Below are 20248 nucleotides of genomic sequence, written 5' to 3' on the forward strand. Positions count from 1 at the left end.
TTAAACTGATGGCGGTCGTATTTCTTTCCCACAGTTAAGACAAGAGTTTCAGCTCTTTGGAAGAAAACTCTAAAGAAGTGAACTTTAAAGCAAAGAGAGTTTGGCATCTGCAGTGAGTGTTTAACAGTGCAAAAATCCTCTACCACTTGGATTTTACTTAAGCAGCTAAAACCATCCTTACGCATTTCTGAGGAAGACTGAAATAGATTATTTTTCAAACAAAATAGACGTTCAGTAAAGCAGATGTTACTATTTATCTTTACTGTTTAACATTGTAAATTATACTAGGAATGTTGTGTGCTGCCACTTAAAACCTAAATCATTTGTTTATTTTGAGCACTATTCCCAGGCAGGGGAAACTTCAACCTCTGTACCTTAAATATTCTTTGAAACTTAATCGGCTTGAAATTCCTAATGAGTCCTAGTTTCTTACTCCCCTGAGAACTGCATTCTTCATACAAAGAAATATTCAGATCACCAGTTGCCATTTCCTGCAGTTTTTTTATAAATCTTTCTAATCTTGTAGCCAGGAAAGTTGGAGTGTTACTCATTTTATCATTTGCTGACTTCTTTTTTAATAAGGCAAACTCCACTTTCAGAGGTCAGCTGAACTACCAAAAATGTTTAATTTTATGCCTTGTACAAAGAAGGGAAGTGATTGAACCAGAATGGAATGTCAAAAGGAGTCTGGATGCAATGGAAAAAAGCATTGCCACCACTGGTTCTTCTGAAGTAGATAGTTAATGCATATAACTGTTTGTGATACTATAGTCTTGCCAGTTAGATCACTGTGTCTGAATATTTTTATTCCAGAAGAATGTAGTTGAAAATAAGCCAGATGATTTATTTGCTCCAAGGCATGATGCCTTGGAGCAAATAAATCATCTGTGTATCTTATGAATTATTCCTAAAATGGAATTCAAGTTGAGTCTTTTTTAATAAATCAAAGTCAAATATACTTTTTAAACCACTTTGTGTGACGAACTCCATAAAAGAAACAAAATGCTTTGAATATCTTTTAAATACTTTCTACAGTAATTCAGAAAATACTTGCTTCTTTGCTGCGTTCTAGTTACGCTTTGTTGTAGCTTTTGTCTGCGTAGGAGAGCCTGACCCTGAAGGTAGACGGAGCACTCCTGTTTGTGCTGCTGTGCTCTCCAGGTTGTCCTTCTGGGTGGTTGCACTCCTGTCTGTTCTTCCACATGTGGTGGCTGCGCCTAAATCTGGAGTTTGTGTGACCTGTTTTGTTTTGCTTGTAGTAAGTGAGGCATATGTCTGTCTGTGGTCATGGTTCTCATTCTCATTCGCACTGCTGTGAGAGACGGAGGTGAATGGGGGATGGAAACATGCAGGGGACAGAGGTCCAGGATGTGGAGCCCAGCTCTGCCTGGCAGAGGTAGGCACCCTTTCCCCAGCTCGATGTTGGTGCTGCCCTCGGCCCAGTGAGTACGGGGAGGGACCAGCAGCCCTTTGCTTCCCTGCCTTCCCTCAGGCTTTCCGAGTGAGTATTACATGACCCATTTCAGTGAAATATTCTGAAGAGATTTGTGCCAGCGTTAGCAGTTCCTGTCAGACAATGCAAGTGACAGGGCTGCAACTTTGTGCATGCATTCCGCAGTCACTATTATATTCTAAAAATGGCACTGTGTTGCCGCTGTGTTATATGGCAAAATGTTTTTCATGCTTATTACCAGTTATTGCTCTGCTTGGAAGATAGACCGCTGGATTGAACTCTTCAGATTTTATGATAATATTTTAAAATTACTCAGATTTGTTTGTTTGGGGATTTTTAGCATAAATTCAGCTAGGTCTACGTGCAAGTGGGTTTTGCTGTTGGCTTTGTCCTTGTGAGAATGTGCTACTCCCATTTTTGTTTCATGTACTTAATATTGCTGAGTAACTTAACAAGGTTTTCATTCTTCAAATAATTGTAACTGGAGTGCAGAAGTAAAAATTACTTGGGATCAGTCTGATCTCCCCTTAATTCATAGAAACCAATGCTCACTCACTGTTCACCTTTTAAGTAAAGTCTTAAATATCATGTGTTACTTATCTGAAGCATTATTTTAATTACAAAAGATCTCTGTTTAACTTAGTTTCTTACCTCAAACAGTGAACAAAAAGGAAGAAGGGAAACTTCCATGAAATCTATTTGCTTGAAACTGGTGTGTTTCTTCTCCCACAGGTACTTGGGCGATGTTTCTTGACGGTGATGCAGGTCCATTTCCAGTTCCTGTCACAAGCTTTGCAGAAAGTCCAGCCAGTGGCACACTCTTGCTTTGCTGAAGCTGTAGCTCAGGAGAGAAAGAATGTTAGTGGGGCTGGAGCCTCAAATTTAAGCCCCACAAATGAGCTAGAAGATGCAATAAGATCATGGAGAGGAGCAGCAGAGGTATGGAGGTCTTGCTGCAGTGACATTCTATTTAATGAAAAGGCAGTTACATTTAGTGAAACCTAAATAAGGCTGAATGCCTTAATAAAGGAAGAAAATCTCTGATTTTAAAGACATGTAGCATCTGAAGGGGGGGAACATGGTGAAGTTAGTTTTGGATGCTAAAACTTGTTTTACCTATATGGTGATTATACTATCTTTGCCCTGTGTAAAGTTTTCTTTGTGATATGATTGTACATAAGTAGTGTGCAAACAAGTGGAAACAGCTTTTTGTCATTAGTAATGAATTAACAGTGTTCAAATGTGGTTTGGCAGATAGAGGGCATTAAAAAAAAAACACCATACAAAAAGTCTGCAAAAACAGAGCAAAATCTTGATTAAAAAATAATTTAGATAATACCCATTTCTCTTAAATTTTGAGCATGGATTCTATTTTATACTTGAAAATCTTTATGGTAACTTGTAATGCTTGTCTTCGTGCTGTAAAACTTGATGTTGCTTGATCCATCAGTTGTTGGAATGTTAAATGTATTACTTGAATGTACTGCTCTCTGAACTTGTATTTTCACAAACACTAGCCATCTGTAGAATCCTTACTTTTCATGCTGAAAAAAAGTACTTGACAAAGAAAATTAGTTTTAGGAGCTTTTTTGCTTTCCCTTGCACTATTGAAGCCTGCAGACTGATATATCGAAATGGATTCAGACACTGAGTGCACAGTTTCCTTAAATTCAGGTAACTTGGAGCATGTGCTTTCGAAGTCTTAATTTGGCAGCCCACACAGGTGCATTAATCATCTTGACTGGAAATCTTGTCAAGGTTTCCATTTATCAGCTAACATCTGTGAGGTATATGAAAGCAAACAAGTTTCCTTTAGACTATGAATGCAGAGGAATTATTTGTAACTTTTACTGCAACGTAAATTTACTTCACTGGATACATTAAAGATTTGGGAGTGCTGTAGGTTTATTACAGACAATCCTAACAGGTCTAATTCTGGTATGGCTTTACTCCTTTTGCATAAAAATAGTTAATTTTATGTTTAATATATTTAGTCCCTTAAAACTATTACAATTCCTAGAAATGCCCTGCAATTGCTGTCAATTTTGTTTAAAATGTCGTTAAAATTAAACTTAGGTTTGCAGAATCTGGGACCTTAACTTTGTCTTTTACCTTCTTAACAGCCTACTTCAGCTGTTTCTGTTAATAAAACCTGTATTTTGAAGTAGAGTTCAGTACAAGTATTACAGTAATTAAATCCCTTTTTAAATGTACATGGGGAGAACAGAAAAATACAGATTCTCCCTGCTTCTGGAATGACACTAGAAGAGCCTTCTCAATTTTTATGATTGGCTAAAGTAACTAATCTGAAGGCTATGTGTGGGGTTTTAGGACAGCATAAGAAAAATCTGTGCTCTGTAAATCGTTTATGTGCGTTCTGTCTCTGATAGACTAATATACAAGTCATTTTGATACAAGGGAGATTTGAAATACTGAGATCTTTCAAGTTTCACTTTGCGGAGTGAAAGTCAATACATTATATTTCCATATAAAATCAGCCCCTTTGGCAGGAGAAGGCATTGCTCTTTTGGAGTAAAATTTAAGATGATCCTTTGTCAGTACCTCAAAACTATTTTTTCTTTTTAAGATACTCGGAAAATGCTGTAATTTTGTATGTGTTGATGAGGCGAGCAGTGTGTCTGACCATTGGCTGTAGTACCAAAAATCCCCAGTTTGGACATGCTGCTTTAAGCAGGACTCCTTCCTAGACGGAAAAATAAGCCATATCTGAGGCCTTCGGTGCAGCTGAGAGTAGATTTCTGTTTGGTTTACCCTGCTTAGTAGTGTAGTATTTTACAGTTAAAACTAGATACTTGGCTTTTTGTATTTCTTATTTTTCAAAATCATAATACATAAAGCTGTTCTCTTCCTGTGCTAAGATGATCTTCCTCTTGTGTGGCTCTTCTTAAATTGCACCACAGTAATCACCCTCGATTTTATAAAATTTAGCTTCTCACGTACACAGGAGTGTTTGTACACATGATTAAATGTATCTTCTGTTTCCGTGGCAAGTAATACCCTCTGTGTGGAAGTTACAAGTCCCTCCTCTGGTAACCTCAGTCATCATGTGGCCTGTGTAACAGGATCCTTAGTCCTTAGAGGGACCTGAAATAGTAACAGCAAACAATGTCGAATTAAGTTGCTAGCCAACACCTGTGCACCGTACAAATTATGTGAGATTTGCACTTTCAGAGTAGCAGTGGAGGTTTAAGTTATAATAAATAACCTCCTCCAGATACTTTCTACCAGGTACTGCTTCTCATATCCTTTATAATGTTTTAAACTCTGTGGGTTCTTGGGTTTTTTTGCTCTTTTTTAAAATTTAATTAAGCTTGACCCAGTTTAATGTTGAACCTCTTTACCCTGGATTTTTATTTTGCATTGCAGGCCACATCTCGACTGCGAGAAAGAGGCTGTGATGGATGTTTGGCAGGAATTGAAGTTCAGCAACTTTTCTGCTCACAGAGTGTGGCAATCCCTGAACATCAGCTCAAAGAGCTAAACATGAAAATTGACAGTGCTTTGCAGGTGGTTTTTAAAGTCTGCTGCTTTCATGTGCATGTAGTACAGTCAGTGGGCCGAGGAATGAAATAGGGAAGGAGTATGTTGCTGCAGAAATATGTACCACAGGCAGCCATGAGGTATTTGAGAATTACAGTATTAGAATCTTATGTAATAAATGTGTGTATGCCATAGAAGGGAGTAGGGTACATCCATGTAACATTTCTTATATATATATATATATATATCCAGACACAGTGACTGCGTGCTTGCTTACTTGCTGACATGCCTGTGCTGTCTCAACTTTTTGTTTAACGTCAGGCTTACAAAGTGGCTTTGGAGAGTTTAGGCCACTGTGAATACGCAATGAAAGCTGGCTTCCACTTGAACCCAAAAGCTATTGAAGCAAGTCTTCAGGTAGGATCTGCTAAACCTGTTCTCTCTTTCATCCCTTCTCACCTTGAAAATGACTATTGAAAAAAAAAAAATAAACACTGGACTTACATTAGGATTTTCTCATGTCTTTCTACTTGGTCTGTTCTTTTGTATTTCAGGGCTGTTGCAGTGAAGCTGAAGCCCAGCAAACAGGAAGGAGACAGACTCCACCTCAGCCAATTCAGTGTGAACTGCCCACTGTACCTGTTCAGATAGGATCACATTTTCTGAAAGGAATATCCTTTAATGAGTCTGCAGCAGAAAACCTGAAGCTGAAAACGGTAATAACCCTGAATCTGACCACAGCAGTGAAGGGGTGGGGTGGGGGGAGGAAATAAAGAAAACAATAGTAGAACTCCTTAAAAATTCAAAAAAACTGCTGTAGAAGTTCAGTGCCAAACTTGATTTAAAAGTGCCTATTTTTAGCCTGACGTCCTGTGGAAACAAGATACTGATAACGCTGTAGGTCCGTGCCTGCTTCTGATAACATTTTAACCACCTGGGCAAATACAGTCCATTCTGAGAGAAGCACAGAAGTCTAGAAGGCGATGAAGCTTCTGTGAACTGTGAAAATAGATGGGTGTAGGTATCAAGAAGTGCAGAGAGGAGTGAGCCCTTACAGATGCCCCAGCCAGGCACCTCAGAGCTTTTATATTCTTAGGTGTCAAAATAAGCTTGGCTCAGCCTAGTGCCAAGGGATGTACTTGAAAAAATATTCTGTAACACAGCACCTTTTAATGTCTTCTTACAAACTTTAATCATTTTTTAAAAAATAATTTAAAATCATGGAGAATTTAATTGTGTTTCCAGTATAAAGGAATGGAAAAGATGTCCGTTCATAAGTAATTTGGGCAATTTTAATCAGCACTTTTACACTTTTTTTATTTATTTTTTTTTTTAAGATCAGCCCAATTCCTTGCTCTTGAAAGAGTTGAAACAATCCACAGCTCAAAATGCTGCTGTTTGGTTGTCTTTGCAGTGCTTTTTGTAGTTTTGATTAAACCGTTTTGCAAGGATATAAGCAAAAAATACTGTTTGTGATTTTGGAGGAATGTTGTGTTCCAAAGAGCAGAGATATCTTCCATATTTTTGTTCTGCAGTTGAGCGCTTCTAGTTATACAAGACTGTTCAGAGGTAACAGACTATAGTTGGTTGAAAAATGTGTAGAACAATGATAAATACAAATGGAAGCCTCGGTGTTAACATTTTTGAATTGCGTTTTTAGTATGATGAATTTTTTTTTTCAGCACACAATGCTGCAATTGATTAAGGAAGCTGGATGCCATAATGGACTTACACCGCGGGATGACTCTCCTGTTACTGAAGTACTAAATCAGGTTTGCCCTTCCACATGGCGAGGAGCCTGCAAAACTGCTGTACAATTGTTATTTGGCCAAGCTGGACTGGTAAGTCACTGTGAATAGACTTAGCAAAAAAAAGAGCTACTGAAACATCCTGAAGAGAAACTAGATATTTTTAAAGAGCTTGGGAATTAATTTCCAGTGTCTTACTTTGTCTTTCTCCACTTGTAACACTGTAGCTAATATGATTTATGAGCAAAATGTATCCTTGTAGAATGCAAGGTCATACATGGTATCTGTAGTTGATGGGAACAGAATATACTGTGTACTTTGTAGCCTCTGTTACTAGAGAGAACATAGAACTTGTAGTTAATACTGAAACAGAAAGGTTTCAAATCTAAAGACGATAGTGTTAAAAAGAAACACCCCTTCGTCTCCTCCCCTCAGATAAGTTTTAAAAACTGCCATTTTTTTCATTTCTTCTCTGCTTTGCATGGAAGGTGGGTTTCCCGCCCCAACATAAACCAGGAAGTCCCCTGCACCAACTAATGCTACCTGACATCTCCAACAGAGGACAGCGCCTTAAACACCTTGCTATAGACTCATGTGTTCTTTTAGAAACAAATCCCATGAATTTTACAGTATCTAAAGAGTTGCTAAAAATATACGCTTGGAACATATGCTGAAAAGAAAATGCATTTGTGCTCCCATAACGTATTACTGCTATCTCTTCATTTAATAAAGTGGTCATTCATGACACTCTGGTTTTTTTGGACTACTGTGAATTTTCATTTGACTGGACAAACAAAATGGGGGCAAGAATGCAACAGGATAGGAGGGAAATGCGAGTACAAAGGTACATTGTTGCCTATGATAATTTGTCAAGTATTCTTTGAATAATCTTTAACCTACAATGAGCTAAATGCTTCTTGCTAATTCATATACTCTTTCTTTGTTCAAGGTGGTGGCAGGCCATCAGGACTTTGTAACTAATTGTAATTTCTGATGAAAGAATCCATATTGCTACATACTTTGTAAACACCACATTTTTCAAACAAATCACACAGCTGACTAAGTGACTTCGGCCTTCTGTCCTAGTTCATGAAACCATGTGGGTTTTAGTATCGCTAGTAGGTTCTCCAGGAATGGTGATGATAAATTGCAAATGATAAATTTGTCAGATATTTCTGCTTTTATTCCTTTGATACTAGATAGATATCAGATATCAGACATTAGATATTCCCTTAATATTAAATATCTACTAGAAGTGGGTTCACATCACACTAGAATTCAACTGACTTTTCATGTAAAGAAGACCTAAAATCTAAGGGACGGACCTTCCGTATCGTAACGGCAGTACATCTGCAGTCCACCCCTACTTCACTGTGGTAGATGGATTTAAGGAAAGGAGACGGTGGTGCACTAACAGTTATGTACACTAACCATTATGTATAAGGAGGTTTTGCAGGGAGGCATAAGAAGGTGGTATCTTTGCAGGGGGAGAAAGAGCTGCGGAATAGTAGGATTGATCAAATTTCTACTGAGGTGTTTTCAAGGAGAATTATGTATTGCATTATTAATAAATACAAGAAGAACTAGAAAAAAGGATATGATTAAGTGGGATTGTCTTCATTTGCCGTAGATCGTGGTAGGATGTTGGGAGTCAGCAGCAAGGTACAGGAAATGAGGCCAAGAAACAAACTGATTTTCAGCAGCCCTATGGGACTGTGCTGTAACTCAGGAGGAGTTCTTGGCTCCTGAGTGTCTAGGTGAGGAATGCCCTGGAGGATGCTGCACCTCCCACCATTTCCTTTCCGAGGGGTTTCAGTGTTGTGCACACCCGAGTCCTGCCCTGATGAGATTCGTTCAGGGAATGGCCTGAGGCACATTCGGACTCGGGAGTCTGGAAATTTGCTGGTGTCCCCCAGTCTAGACATAACTAGTTAGACCTGCTGGTAATTAAAGTGCTGATATTATTCAGGTTTATCATAACATTTGGCGAGTTGTCAGCATAACTTACACGTTCGCACAAATGACAGTGCTGATACAAGGAATACTAGATGTGTTGAATCATGAATGTCTCCATAGATTTTTGCATGAACCTCAGGTTCTGAAAGTAGCAGGTTTCTGTCTTCAAAGACAAAGTAATGAGCTGTACACATGACAAAATACTTGCAAGCCTTCTATCCTTCATTAATTCTCACTTTGATTTGTTACAATTTGGAAGGGTGTGAGGGTTGAGGTTTTTCTTTGTAAGCTATGTGCCATAATTCTTCACAAGATTCACTTATGCTTGTATGTAGTCTCATGCAACGACAAGAAATTGCAGTTTGCTGCTTAAAAGCATTCTTTGGGTGGAAGTGAGAGAGGAAACACCTGTAAAACAAGAACAATAGCTGTCTGATGCACAGGAAGCTATCCTCTAAGCACCCGCCAGGCGGGGAGGGAGGACATGTTTATTTTTTGTAGAACTTGGGTAAATGAATCATGGGACAATATTACATAGTCTTTGGATTACTACTTTTAGAAACTAAGCTGTCTGCATTAGTTCAGAATTGTGTGTCATTTAAATGCCAGATTTTGAAAAAGAACATTACTTGACAGTCTCACCATCTTCAGCCTGTCTTGCCATGTGCCTTTTAAGAAGAAACTTGCTAAGAGTGGAAAGCACAATGAGATATGATTTAGTTTGCTTGGTTATTTTAGGCTTCAGGTTTTTTAACATAAATAATTTTTTAAAGTGCGTTTTTTTACCTTAGCATGTATATTAAGAATTGTATTTTTCAGACTTGGGTCAGCTGAAGAAATCTCAGTGTTTGAATTAAGTAATGTGTGTCAAAATAGTTGAATTCAGAGGATGAGTGGAAATTAAGCTTTGAATTGGCCTCATGCAGAGTCATGAGAAGAAGGTTTAACTGAGTCTCTAGCCATCCTTTTTTGTGCTAGTAGATCCCAACGTACGCTGCAGAAGCACTGAATTTCCTAGTAATGTTTAAATCCCAGATGTCGTAACTCTGACCAAATGTTGAGAAATGTAAAACCCTTTTTTAAAGGGAGAAAAGGAAGGTATGGGAGAGAGGGCAGGGTTGGGATACGACACAGCACCCACAACAAAGCCCAGACAGTGAGCACTACGGTGCACCGCTACCACAAGCTGATGTAGGTCTGCACAAATCAGAATTTTAGTTCTAATTTACAGGTCCGAGATGCAGGCAGTATTTTTTGTGGGAGCTGAAAACAATGACTTCTAATTTCATTTCTTCTTATCCCAATTATATAAATGTAATATAGCTGAACTGCAGATTACCAAATTACAAAAGATTAAAATGGTACAACTACAAGGAAAAAAAGTAATGGAATTGCCCTATTATGAAATGAGAGGTATTTTCGTGAGTGGATAATAGCATGGAGTTTTGTCACTGTGCTTAGACATGTTTTACAGGTTTGAATAAACTCTAGCAAATGCTTAGAGTCAACGGGAGAAAAAGTAAGGTCTTATGCTCAAGTACCTAAAAGGTGGGAAATAATTGTGTTCAGGTGTCACTGGGTGTTTTTTTAAAGCAAGATAAAGAAGGGACTCTCAGCATTATTCATATTTCACTTTTCTTCATAACTAGTAGCAGACAACCAGTCAGAAGTAGAACCAGTGTAGGATGACTGCAAAAAAGCCAGGAATATCCCTTGAGGCTTATTTATACTGGAGGACTTTTTGCCATTTCAAGGATAAATGGTACAGCTAATCTGCTAGTCACTGAAGCAAGAACTGCTGACTGCTGCCAAAAAGCTGCTGGTTCAGCATGACCAAAATAGGAAATTATGGAAATGATCAAAAAGGCCAACCCATGCAGGCTGGACAACAACAGAAAGCACAAACCAAATATGGCACTTAATATCACTGGTATTAATGTTTAAATGAAGCTGAAGTGAATCCATTCCTCCTGGATTCCATAAAAAGAAAGGTTCATGACAGAAGGCTGGTTTTCAAGATTTTGATCTTCCATATTTTCATGATGTCTTACAGGAGGCTCAGAATTCAACAAATTGAACAGTCACTTTTCTTCTCTTTATGTAATAGGGAATTAGTAATAGTACAGTTCCATTCGGTAGAATGGAGAAAGGTTGGTGTGGGATTTTATAACCTTAAAAGGGGAGGGGGGGTGTTAAGAATTTTGAGCTATGTGACGGGTTTCAGACTAAATACTACTTACCTATATGATACCATGCACTGCAGTTAAATTATTTTAAATATTTTGATAAATAGATGTTTGGGAGCTGTTAAAGTAGTAATAGTGCCACACCTCTCACAGGTAGGGGCTGTTACATGAAGCCATTGGTAACTACCAGCTGTTAGGTAATGGAGTTGGTAACTACGTAGTGATACATAACTACAGTACGCAATTGAGAAGAATTAAGTCCTTGAAATACAGACTGCTTTATCAAACTGATTTTCTCTTTAGATGTTAAAACAGAAATCAACTTACAATGATTTTGTGACTTGATTTGGTTTTATCTGGTTATTTTTTTGTATCTGTAGTGTGGCAGGACGTTGAGACTATTGCATCTTAATGACAGGAGTGATAAAATAACTAGAAGTAATTCTTAAAATTATTTCCCTCTTATTTTATTTGCTAGGTGGTTGTGGACACAGCACAGATTGAAAATAAAGAAGCCTATGCTCCTCAGATAAGTTTAGAAGGATCCAGAATTGTGGTGCAAGTTCCATCAACTTGGTAAATAAAAATACTGTATTGCAGATTATACTTATGGCTATGACTGAAATATAGGGAAAGATATTGCGGTACCTATGGAAGAGAGAATGCTATGTAATTATGGCACGTCTCCCTAAGCTCCTTTCTCTGGAACTGTTTGGATACCACCATTCCTTACAGACCACGGCTGTACTTTAGCTGTCTCTGTACTAGTGCTGCCTCTGTTGGAGGCAATAGAAGAGGGGTGGCGTGGGGGGCACTAAGACATACTTTCAAAGAAAAAGTAAAAGCTTGATGATGAAAGAGAAGGAAAAAAATCCTACAGTATTCCTGGTATGCTCCTCCCCAGCAGGTCCTCACATCTGTTGCCCCAGGAAGGCCAGGAATTAGGTGAGATTAATGCGAGAGCTTTAGCTCTGTCTTCACTGAGCTGTTCTTTAAGCGCTGTCATGAACCGCAGAACTCTGGTCCAAAAGACACTATGCCTGCCGGCTTACTTGACTGCCTAGTAAACAATGGTAGGATTGACCTGCAGTTTAGGTGAGGATTTCTTCCCTTTTGAAACAACGATTTGGAACTAGAACACTTCATTCTCTCTGACTTGGTGTTAAGAATTTCAGTACAACGCCGTTCATTCATCCGAAGCCTTAGTGAGGTAGCCTGTTACAGGTGGTACCAGCGGGGTGTCCAGAAGGACGACAAGTCAACTGATCGTGTGGTTACCCAAATAGGTCTTGAATTCTTCTATAAACTGTCGCTCCTCCCTTCTCTTTATGTGAATTGCTCTGTTAGGAAAGACCGGCAGTGGTGCAGAGCGCTCTGCGCCAGGCTTGGTGCGCTCTGGGAGAGCTCCGCCTGCTGACATGCGGTGAGAGTGCCTCTGGGCTCGGCTCGAGGGGCTCCTGAAGTCCTCCACAAACGCCCTAACGCTGAGATTGAAGTTATTCTGGTTCCACCTCAGACTTAGTCCTAATTCTGTGCCGTTAATGAGGAAAATTCAGTAGTCCTGCATCTTCACAGCTCAGTAAAATTTTCCTGTTTGGAAAAAAAACCAACCCAACCCTGTTGGATATGCTGAATGATTTCCCACGTGGAATCTGTCAGGCTGAGGGTTCTCAGCGCTGGACTCCGGGCTGCAGCCGTGCGCTGGTGTTCGGTCAGGCTTGTTGAGTTGCCATTTACCAGAAATGGGCTTTGTGTATTTGCTCTTTCTTACCTCTGTGCCTGCTCAGCTAAAGAGCTAATCATTAATCATGATTTGAAAATAAATTATATAACTCTTAATTTTATCGTTAGATTATTTGTATATTCAACAGTAGAAAGAAACGGGCTGCAGGCACAGTCTTTAGGAACCCTCAGGCATTCTTACATTATGCTGCCTTTACTAGTTGCACCTCTGTAAGAGTAGTAGTAATGCATTAATTGGCCTGTTGTTATCAGACTAGTATGGTGAAATTGTTTAATTAAAAAAAAAAAAAAAATTTAACTTAATGATTACAGGTGTCTGAAAGAAGATCCAGCAACAATGTCTTTGCTACAGAGGAGTCTGGATCCAGAGAAGACTTTGGGACTAGTAGATGTGCTCTACACTGCTGTGTTTGACGTACACAGGTGGAAGGAAGGAAGGTACATCTCCTCTTGAGCCTCATGCTCTACTTTCCTACTTAAAACGAAGAAATCATTGTTGAAAGATCTGTACTGAGGAATTTGATAGTGCCATTCGCCAGAAGGGAAAACAGTAGACAAACTGAGAGTAAGAAATTGGAAATCTACATAGGTACCTTGTGGGTACATAGAGAGATACAGCACTCTTTTTTTTAATACCAAACCAGCAGCTTATCCAAGTGTACAAAAGTGTTTGTTTTTCTTTTACTAAAATAATTGATTTATATTAAATTAGTCTCTGTTTAGGTCTTGAAGTAAAATTAAAATTTCTTAAGGGATGGAAAGTTGTTAATGCTATTGCAAATAGCAGTAATAATTTGCATTGTTACCATAAGAAGTGGCTGATGAACTTGGCGATCTTTGCTTTTGTTTCTTTCAGTAGCTATTACTCTGATGCATTTTCCTCCAAAGTGCAAACTCAGTTGTGTATTAGGTAGTTTGATAGACGTGTTTTTGTTGATGCAGGGAGCAAGCTTTGCCTTGTATTCAGATCCAGTTGCAGCGTGAAATCTCAGACTTTGGGAATCCAGTTGACGTGCCATCCGGAAATGGAAGCAAATCTTCAGGTGGTCTGCAAAAGACGTTCTCAAAACTGACTTCACGGTTTACAAAAAAAACTTCCTGCACCAGTGCAAGTAATACTGGAAGTTATTCAATCCCCAACACACCTTCCAAAAATGTCTTCATAAGTTCCAACTCGGAGGAGAAAGCTAAAATGCCCGCTAACATAGATGCACGGTTACAAAGCATTTTGAACATTGGTAATTTTCCTAGGACTGCAGATCCGCTGCAGTCAATGCAGAGCACAAATAATCAGCTAGTGAATGGGTTTCTAATTGAAAGACGGGACAACTTTTTCAAACCGGATGATGGCAAGGATGACAAAGGTATGAATTTACCAACTGACCAAGAAATGCAGGATGTTATAGATTTCTTGTCTGGTTTTAACATGGGCAAATCCCAGCAGACTTCTCCAATGGTGAAAAGAAGGAACTCTGTTGCATCCTCTGCAGCAACAGAACAAAAATCAGGAGCAGTACAACAGCAACCGCAATCTGTCTCTCATACACCACTGCATCCTTCTCAGCAAGGCTTGTCACAGCAACAACAGTCACAAAAGCAGCAGCAGCAGCAGATGCAGTATTACCAACACTTGCTTCAACCTATTGGACCACAGCAACGTGTACCTGCCAAATGGCTGACTAATTCTTCACAGCAGCCAGCCCAGGCTGTTGGAGCTGGATTGTCTCATATAAACCAGTGGAACAATCCTGGTTTTTCAGATTTAAGCTCTGATTTGTACAGCTTGGGTCTTGTGAGCAGCTATATGGACAATGTGGTGTCAGAGATGTTAGGACAGAAACCACAAGGACCTAGAAACAACACATGGCCAAATCGTGACCAAACTGATGGAGTGTTTGGGATGTTGGGAGAAATCCTGCCTTTTGACCCTGCAGGTGTGTGTCTTTTCCTTTCTTACACTTTTTTTAAGGGTCCTTTTACAAAGAATACAGTTAAATATTGCTAGCAGTAACTGTCACTTCCATGTGCTAGAGTGCTTACAAAGGCAAACATATTTATATGTATGCCTTCCTTCCTTCTTTTTCAACAGAAGGTGTACTAAAGTACAAGTAACTTCTGTTAAGTAAGAATCGGAACGAATTCCTTGTTTCTTGTCCCAGATGGTAGTAGTTCTGACCTTCTCTGTATGGACCACATCAAAATACTGAAGCAGGATATTTACAGATGATGTATCCCCTATCATTAATTTGTATAACTGTTTAAAACCAAACTCCTGAACGTACATATTCCATATCTCTCCCGAATAATCCTTCCAGCTCTTCCCCAGTCTTGCTGTCTGGAGATACAGCCAGATCGCCTCTTCCCCATGTCTCCCTGCATTTCCTCTCCATTACGGTGCAATTCCATGGGATTCATACTGGTTCCTATTCTACAGCTGTTACTGAAGTGAAAAGCTTGGACGCTGAAAGATTAGGGACTAAAGAGCAAGTGCCACGTGGTTTGCCAGATGTATTTGAACCACCAATAAATTGTGAATGTAGAGGGATTATTGTCAAAGATGAAGTGAGCTAAAATTTTATAGCCATAAGCAAATAGCTAAAGATGATGAAATTGACTGTAGAGCCTAAAAGGAGATTAATGAATTCTTCTGATGATAGTACTAAAAACAACTGAAAAATCTATCATCTCATAAATATAATTTCTGTTGGCCTGGGACGTGGCTACAGAAACCTTTGTAGTACGCATTTATGAAAGCTGCCTAGAGAGAGGCAGCACTAGAACTAACAGGAAAACCTTTTATCAAACCATGAATATGTTTCCTGTGCTCATCTGCATGTGTGTGTTAGGACTGTGTAAGCGTCTCGGAAATCAGTTCATTTTACTCATAGTTTTGATAGTTATTTTGTCAACTTGGTTGATAAATTACTGGAGTTCGTAAGGCAAAATTAGGCATCGTAGTTACGTTATCAAAAGCTTCTTAATAATTCGAAGTCTGAATTAGCTTCATCTTATTTAAACTTACCGATGGTATGTACTTAATGATTATCACAGCCTTTTACGGAAGGGTAAAATTATTTTCACCGAGCACCAAGTACATGTATGTGTAGGGGGAAAAAAAGAATGCATTGTTACAAGAGACTGCCATTTTTAGCATTGTGAATCCATTATATTTCTGTAGTTTTTTCCTTTTGATCTACATAAGGCTACTTGTTTTGTTCCATTTGATATGATTAATATTAAGGACTTTGAAAGCAATACTCTGAAAAGGTAGCTTAAGTTGATGCATGGCACTCTGTGGATTAAGATACATGTTTCTAGTTGAAGTGGTAAGTAAACAGTTTTTTCCACAAGTCTGAGGTTTAAAAAACCCAAATGAAACAAAAATCCCTTCCAATCAAATAGATTTTTCCATTGAAAAGATAACTTTCCTTGCTATAACTTGCCAGGGTGAGCTGTGATACAGGAATTTTCAATTTGAGCTCTAGTTGTAGTACAGAAAGCTTTAAACCACAAAACTTTCATTTCCAGACTGTACATTCATCATTTGAAACAAATGGCATTACTTTTTTGATAAATATTTTTAGAGCCTGAAAATGTCTTTTTCAGATGCAAATCCGCTAATTAAGAATTTAAAAAATCGAGGGCTTTTCATGTCAAAGGCTTAACTAGTTACCAAAAATGTATTTTGCAGTACTTTTATCATCTGTAAGAAGCTGATGAAGGAATGTAAAACGTTTTTGGATTAAGGCTTTTGCTGTGTCTGCTCAAGATGGTGCTTATCACTTATCAGGTCACTTTACCAGATGCTTGGGAGACATAAAGCACTTTAAAAGTGGAAGGATTTTTATTTTTAAGAATTACTGCTTTTTTCTCTTAAATATCAAACTTATTTGGAAATACCTTGCAGGTCAGGATCAGAATGTTTTTGAAATTGTCTAGTCTTTGTAAAGTGTAGGTGGCTTCTGGGTTGTATGTTCTAACATGATCAATCTGAGATTCTGATTTCTCAAAGCAAGCAGGATCACAGCCTAGCTGGAAATCCTGTTGCAATCTGGAATCAACTATAATAATTATGTTCTTTTTCTACAAGCTTGGATAAATGTTCAGGCTTTAATTCTGTCAGTGTCCACTGATGGGACATGGGACCTTTCAGTGTATAGACATGATCATAGTGACAAATACTATTTCCCTGACGGAATGCAAGGGGCAGGTGTACTTCCATGTGAGAATTACTATTCACCACACGTGGATGGTGCGTATCTACCTCTGAAAACATTTCCCATTCAGTGCTACTCAGTGTTCTTCACTGCTCCATGAAAAGCTATCAACTGCTGTATGGCATTTATTATCAGTGAGGGAATTATTTTCTGTTGTTGGGGTATAGTCAAGCCCAAAGGATTAAATGAGGGGGATAATTGCAGTAGAAATAGCTGAATGTCAGCAACTGACTTCTTGGTTTCTTTTATTCAGTTGGCTCCGATCCAGAATTTGCCCGCTATGTTGCTGGGGTCAACCAGGCTATGCAACAAAAAAGGCAAGCACAGCACGTCCGTCGTCCAAGCAACACACGTAGCAACTGGCCTCTTCCTGATGATCCTCATAAAACCTGGCCTTTTCCTGAGTATTTCACAGAAGGGTAAGAGTCTGGACAGGCTACATATTTTTATTGTATATGAGCCCATTTTACACTCAAACTTGGCAGAATGTGGGAATACTGAGGGGGGGTGTTTTGGTTTTTTCCCCCAATTGCTGCTGCATCTGTGGAAGCTGCCCTTCGTTACATCAAGAGTGAGAAATCTGAGCCCTCCCTGCTTTGCCGATACTGAAGCACTGCCGTTTGTTTGATGTCTTCTTTAGGGTGGCATATATACAGACTGTGACTCGAACAGAGAAAATAAGGAATTTATAGCAGATTCATTCAGAACGGTTTTCTTTCGGTATTTTGAAAACCTTTAAGACCTAGTTTTGATGAAAAGTGATGCTGTCAAAGTTACAGCGCCTAACTCTGAATTCAGCTTTCCAGATTTTAGGCACTTAAAATGTTGGTGGTACTGTAAGGCAGGTACCTTACAGCAAGCATGTTAGTAGTTCTTAATCTCTTCCAAATCGTAACTATTTATTACAAGAGAAGTTTTTCAAGACCCTCGGTCCATTTGTCCATAATAGCTGTGACTCTCAAGCTAGCTCCAAACCAGTAGGACAAGTACGTGTTCCAGCTCAGTTTTGCAGAGTCAAGTGCTTAGTGATTCCAAAACCAGCTATCACTTGTTATTCCTTCCTGACCAAGGGAAACGCTTTTAATTTGTATAATTATTTTAGTAAAATATATAAAGTGACTGTAACAGACACGGCAGTTGATGTGATCGCTCAGAAGTAAGCGAAAGTAGTTGTATTACTGGTACATTTTACAAAGTATTGAAATTCTTCTGCTCTGAGGTATCACCTGTAACAAAGATTCAGCGTGCCTAGCTAGGGCATACAGTCTGGACCAGGTGCTGTAAATACAAGGACTAATACAACTTTTTGTCTTGCAGTGATGTGACAAATAGCTGGTCTGGTACTCAAGGAGACTCTGCCAGCTCAAGTGATGAGACCTCCTCAGCTAATGGAGACAGTTTGTTCTCCATGTTCTCAGGGCCAGACCTTGTTGCTGCTGTAAAGCAGCGAAGGTGAGCAAAACAGAAATACATACTGCTTTGTACGATCCTTCTTCTTTTGATAATTTCATCTCAGTAGCCACACAAAGGAAATTCCTGCTGATAAGGTGAAGTTATACAAACGTCAGTTTGCATACTACACTGGATGATATGGATCACCCTATAGTATATCTTCAATGCTAAAGGTTCCCAGGTTGAGTTATGTTAGTAGCTGTCTCCTTATACAAACTAGCACCTGTGCACGTAGCCAGTTGTTAGCTGATATTGAGCATCTCTAGAAAAGATCTCACCCTTTTCCTCTTCCACAAGAAACTATTTTGGATGCCACTTCTTTCTAAACTACTGAGGCATTGGAGATGGTTTTTGAATTGGGTTTCTAAAACTCTGTGCTTCAGTGCAGCTTTGTCATGCCCCAAACATTGTGCATTTTGATGCTGGCAAGTTCCTGTTTCCTGGTTTGTATTGCAACTTTGTGGCACTCAAGAAGTACAGCTGACAATGTTGTGTAGACTGTTGTCTCGCCTCGCCTACCACCGCTGTTTCAGTAGTTGTAAATACATGCCTATTAAGTCCTTTATTTCTGACTGTGAAGAGGAGGTTTAATTGCATTCAAGTATAAATTTTGTGACTTAAAAAATAAGTCAGGATTTTCAACTGTGAACAATCCAGTTAAAAGTAGTAGTACGAATTGTGACAGTTGCTTTCTGCTTTTCTAAAGGGCTGGAAGCCGGGTATCTTTGGAACCTCCATGATTCCATAGCAGAGGGTAGTTAAGACCATAATAAAAGGCACAAAAGGAAGCACGAATACCAACTCAATTCCAGTCTGGGATCATTTTCTCAAACTATTTTTCAGAGCCTTTTCTAAAAAAAAATAAGGAGCTAGTTCTGTAGCCAAATATTTTATTTTTGGTTAGGTCACAGAATAATTTGGGAGTCGATACATATAGATAAAAGATTGTCTGTCTGCTTTTTGGTGACAGAAGAAAGGCAGTGGGTGTACTGCCAGTTTCCTGCAGATCATACCCAGATCGCTGTCTTCATATGCACTGCCAGAGAGGAAGTATACTGGTGTTGAAAATACTGGGACTAAGGCAAGCAGGTTGAAAAGAATCAACAAAAAGAGCTGTTTTCCAGATCTTTACACTTACCAAGATTTTACATAGAGGGGACAGGGACTGAGCTTCAATAAATGCTAAATTGAAATTGATGGAAGAGATTCACCCAATAAGCAGTCACAGAAGAAGTAGTAGTTGTGTGTACAATAAACATCTAATGGGTGAATTAATCTCCCAAGCCACCAGATACCTAGAGGTCGATCATGGAGCAATTAACAAAGCAAGAGCAAAAGCCTGTGCTTTATGTAGTGCTCTGAAGAGCAGAATGAAGTTTCCAAAGAGCGTGCTTCATTAAACAAAAACTTAAGCTGAAGTAACAGTACCTACTGCCTTATGTTACTTTCAAGAAGAAAAACATTCTACAAGCGAGGGCCTGACAAAATACCATAGTTAAAAAAATATACAGTAAGAGAAGGCACAAGGGTTGAGTGTTCTAAACTGACCTGCAAAGGACTGCTCACCTGTGGGAGGCCTGATGATTGGAGCATGGTGATATTTATTATTTTTTAAAGGATGAAAGGATAAAAGATTCTGCTTGAATCTAAACCCATCCACCTCAAATCCCTTCCCCATTAAAAAACAAAACAAAACAAAAACACAAAAACCAACCAAACAAAACCAAGGACAAAACCTTCCAGAATGTACATGTGGTCAAGGAATTCTATTTGATACTAGGTATTATGTCACAAATTTAAACCAAAGGTGTAACATTTTTCCTCGGTGAAGTCACTCTGCTTCAGCAGATGTTTTACTTGCTCAACTGTTTCTGTGTCTTGTCTGTAAAGTTGTATCAGAGAAGGTACTTTAAAAAAAAAAAAAAAAAAAAACCAACAAAAAGGAGAGCAGATAATGGGAGAAAAAAGGCAATTTCTGGCAGATTTATTCCA

At 38.9% G+C, this 20248-nt stretch overlaps 1 protein-coding gene across 3 annotated transcripts in view; it reads left to right on the forward strand.

Moving 5' to 3' along the window:
* Positions 1–20248, forward strand: part of GARRE1 (granule associated Rac and RHOG effector 1) — a 63304-nt gene that overhangs the window by 39337 nt on the left and 3719 nt on the right. For 2 of the 3 annotated variants that reach the window (XM_037408743.1, XM_037408744.1), the window contains 10 exons: positions 2186–2392; positions 4841–4981; positions 5276–5371; positions 5509–5670; positions 6637–6795; positions 11323–11420; positions 12900–13025; positions 13530–14521; positions 17058–17223; positions 18122–18256. In XM_037408743.1, the coding sequence (XP_037264640.1) occupies positions 2186–2392; positions 4841–4981; positions 5276–5371; positions 5509–5670; positions 6637–6795; positions 11323–11420; positions 12900–13025; positions 13530–14521; positions 17058–17223; positions 18122–18256 (2282 nt within the window). Of the gene's footprint in view, positions 1–2185; positions 2393–4840; positions 4982–5275; positions 5372–5508; positions 5671–6636; positions 6796–11322; positions 11421–12899; positions 13026–13529; positions 14522–17057; positions 17224–18121; positions 18257–18962; positions 19942–20248 lie in introns of those variants that run through there. The other variant, XM_037408745.1, reaches the window with a different exon arrangement.

This window comes from Falco rusticolus, chromosome 15, assembly GCF_015220075.1.
Source record: "Falco rusticolus isolate bFalRus1 chromosome 15, bFalRus1.pri, whole genome shotgun sequence".
In the NCBI taxonomy this organism is placed as follows: Eukaryota; Metazoa; Chordata; class Aves; order Falconiformes; family Falconidae; genus Falco; species Falco rusticolus.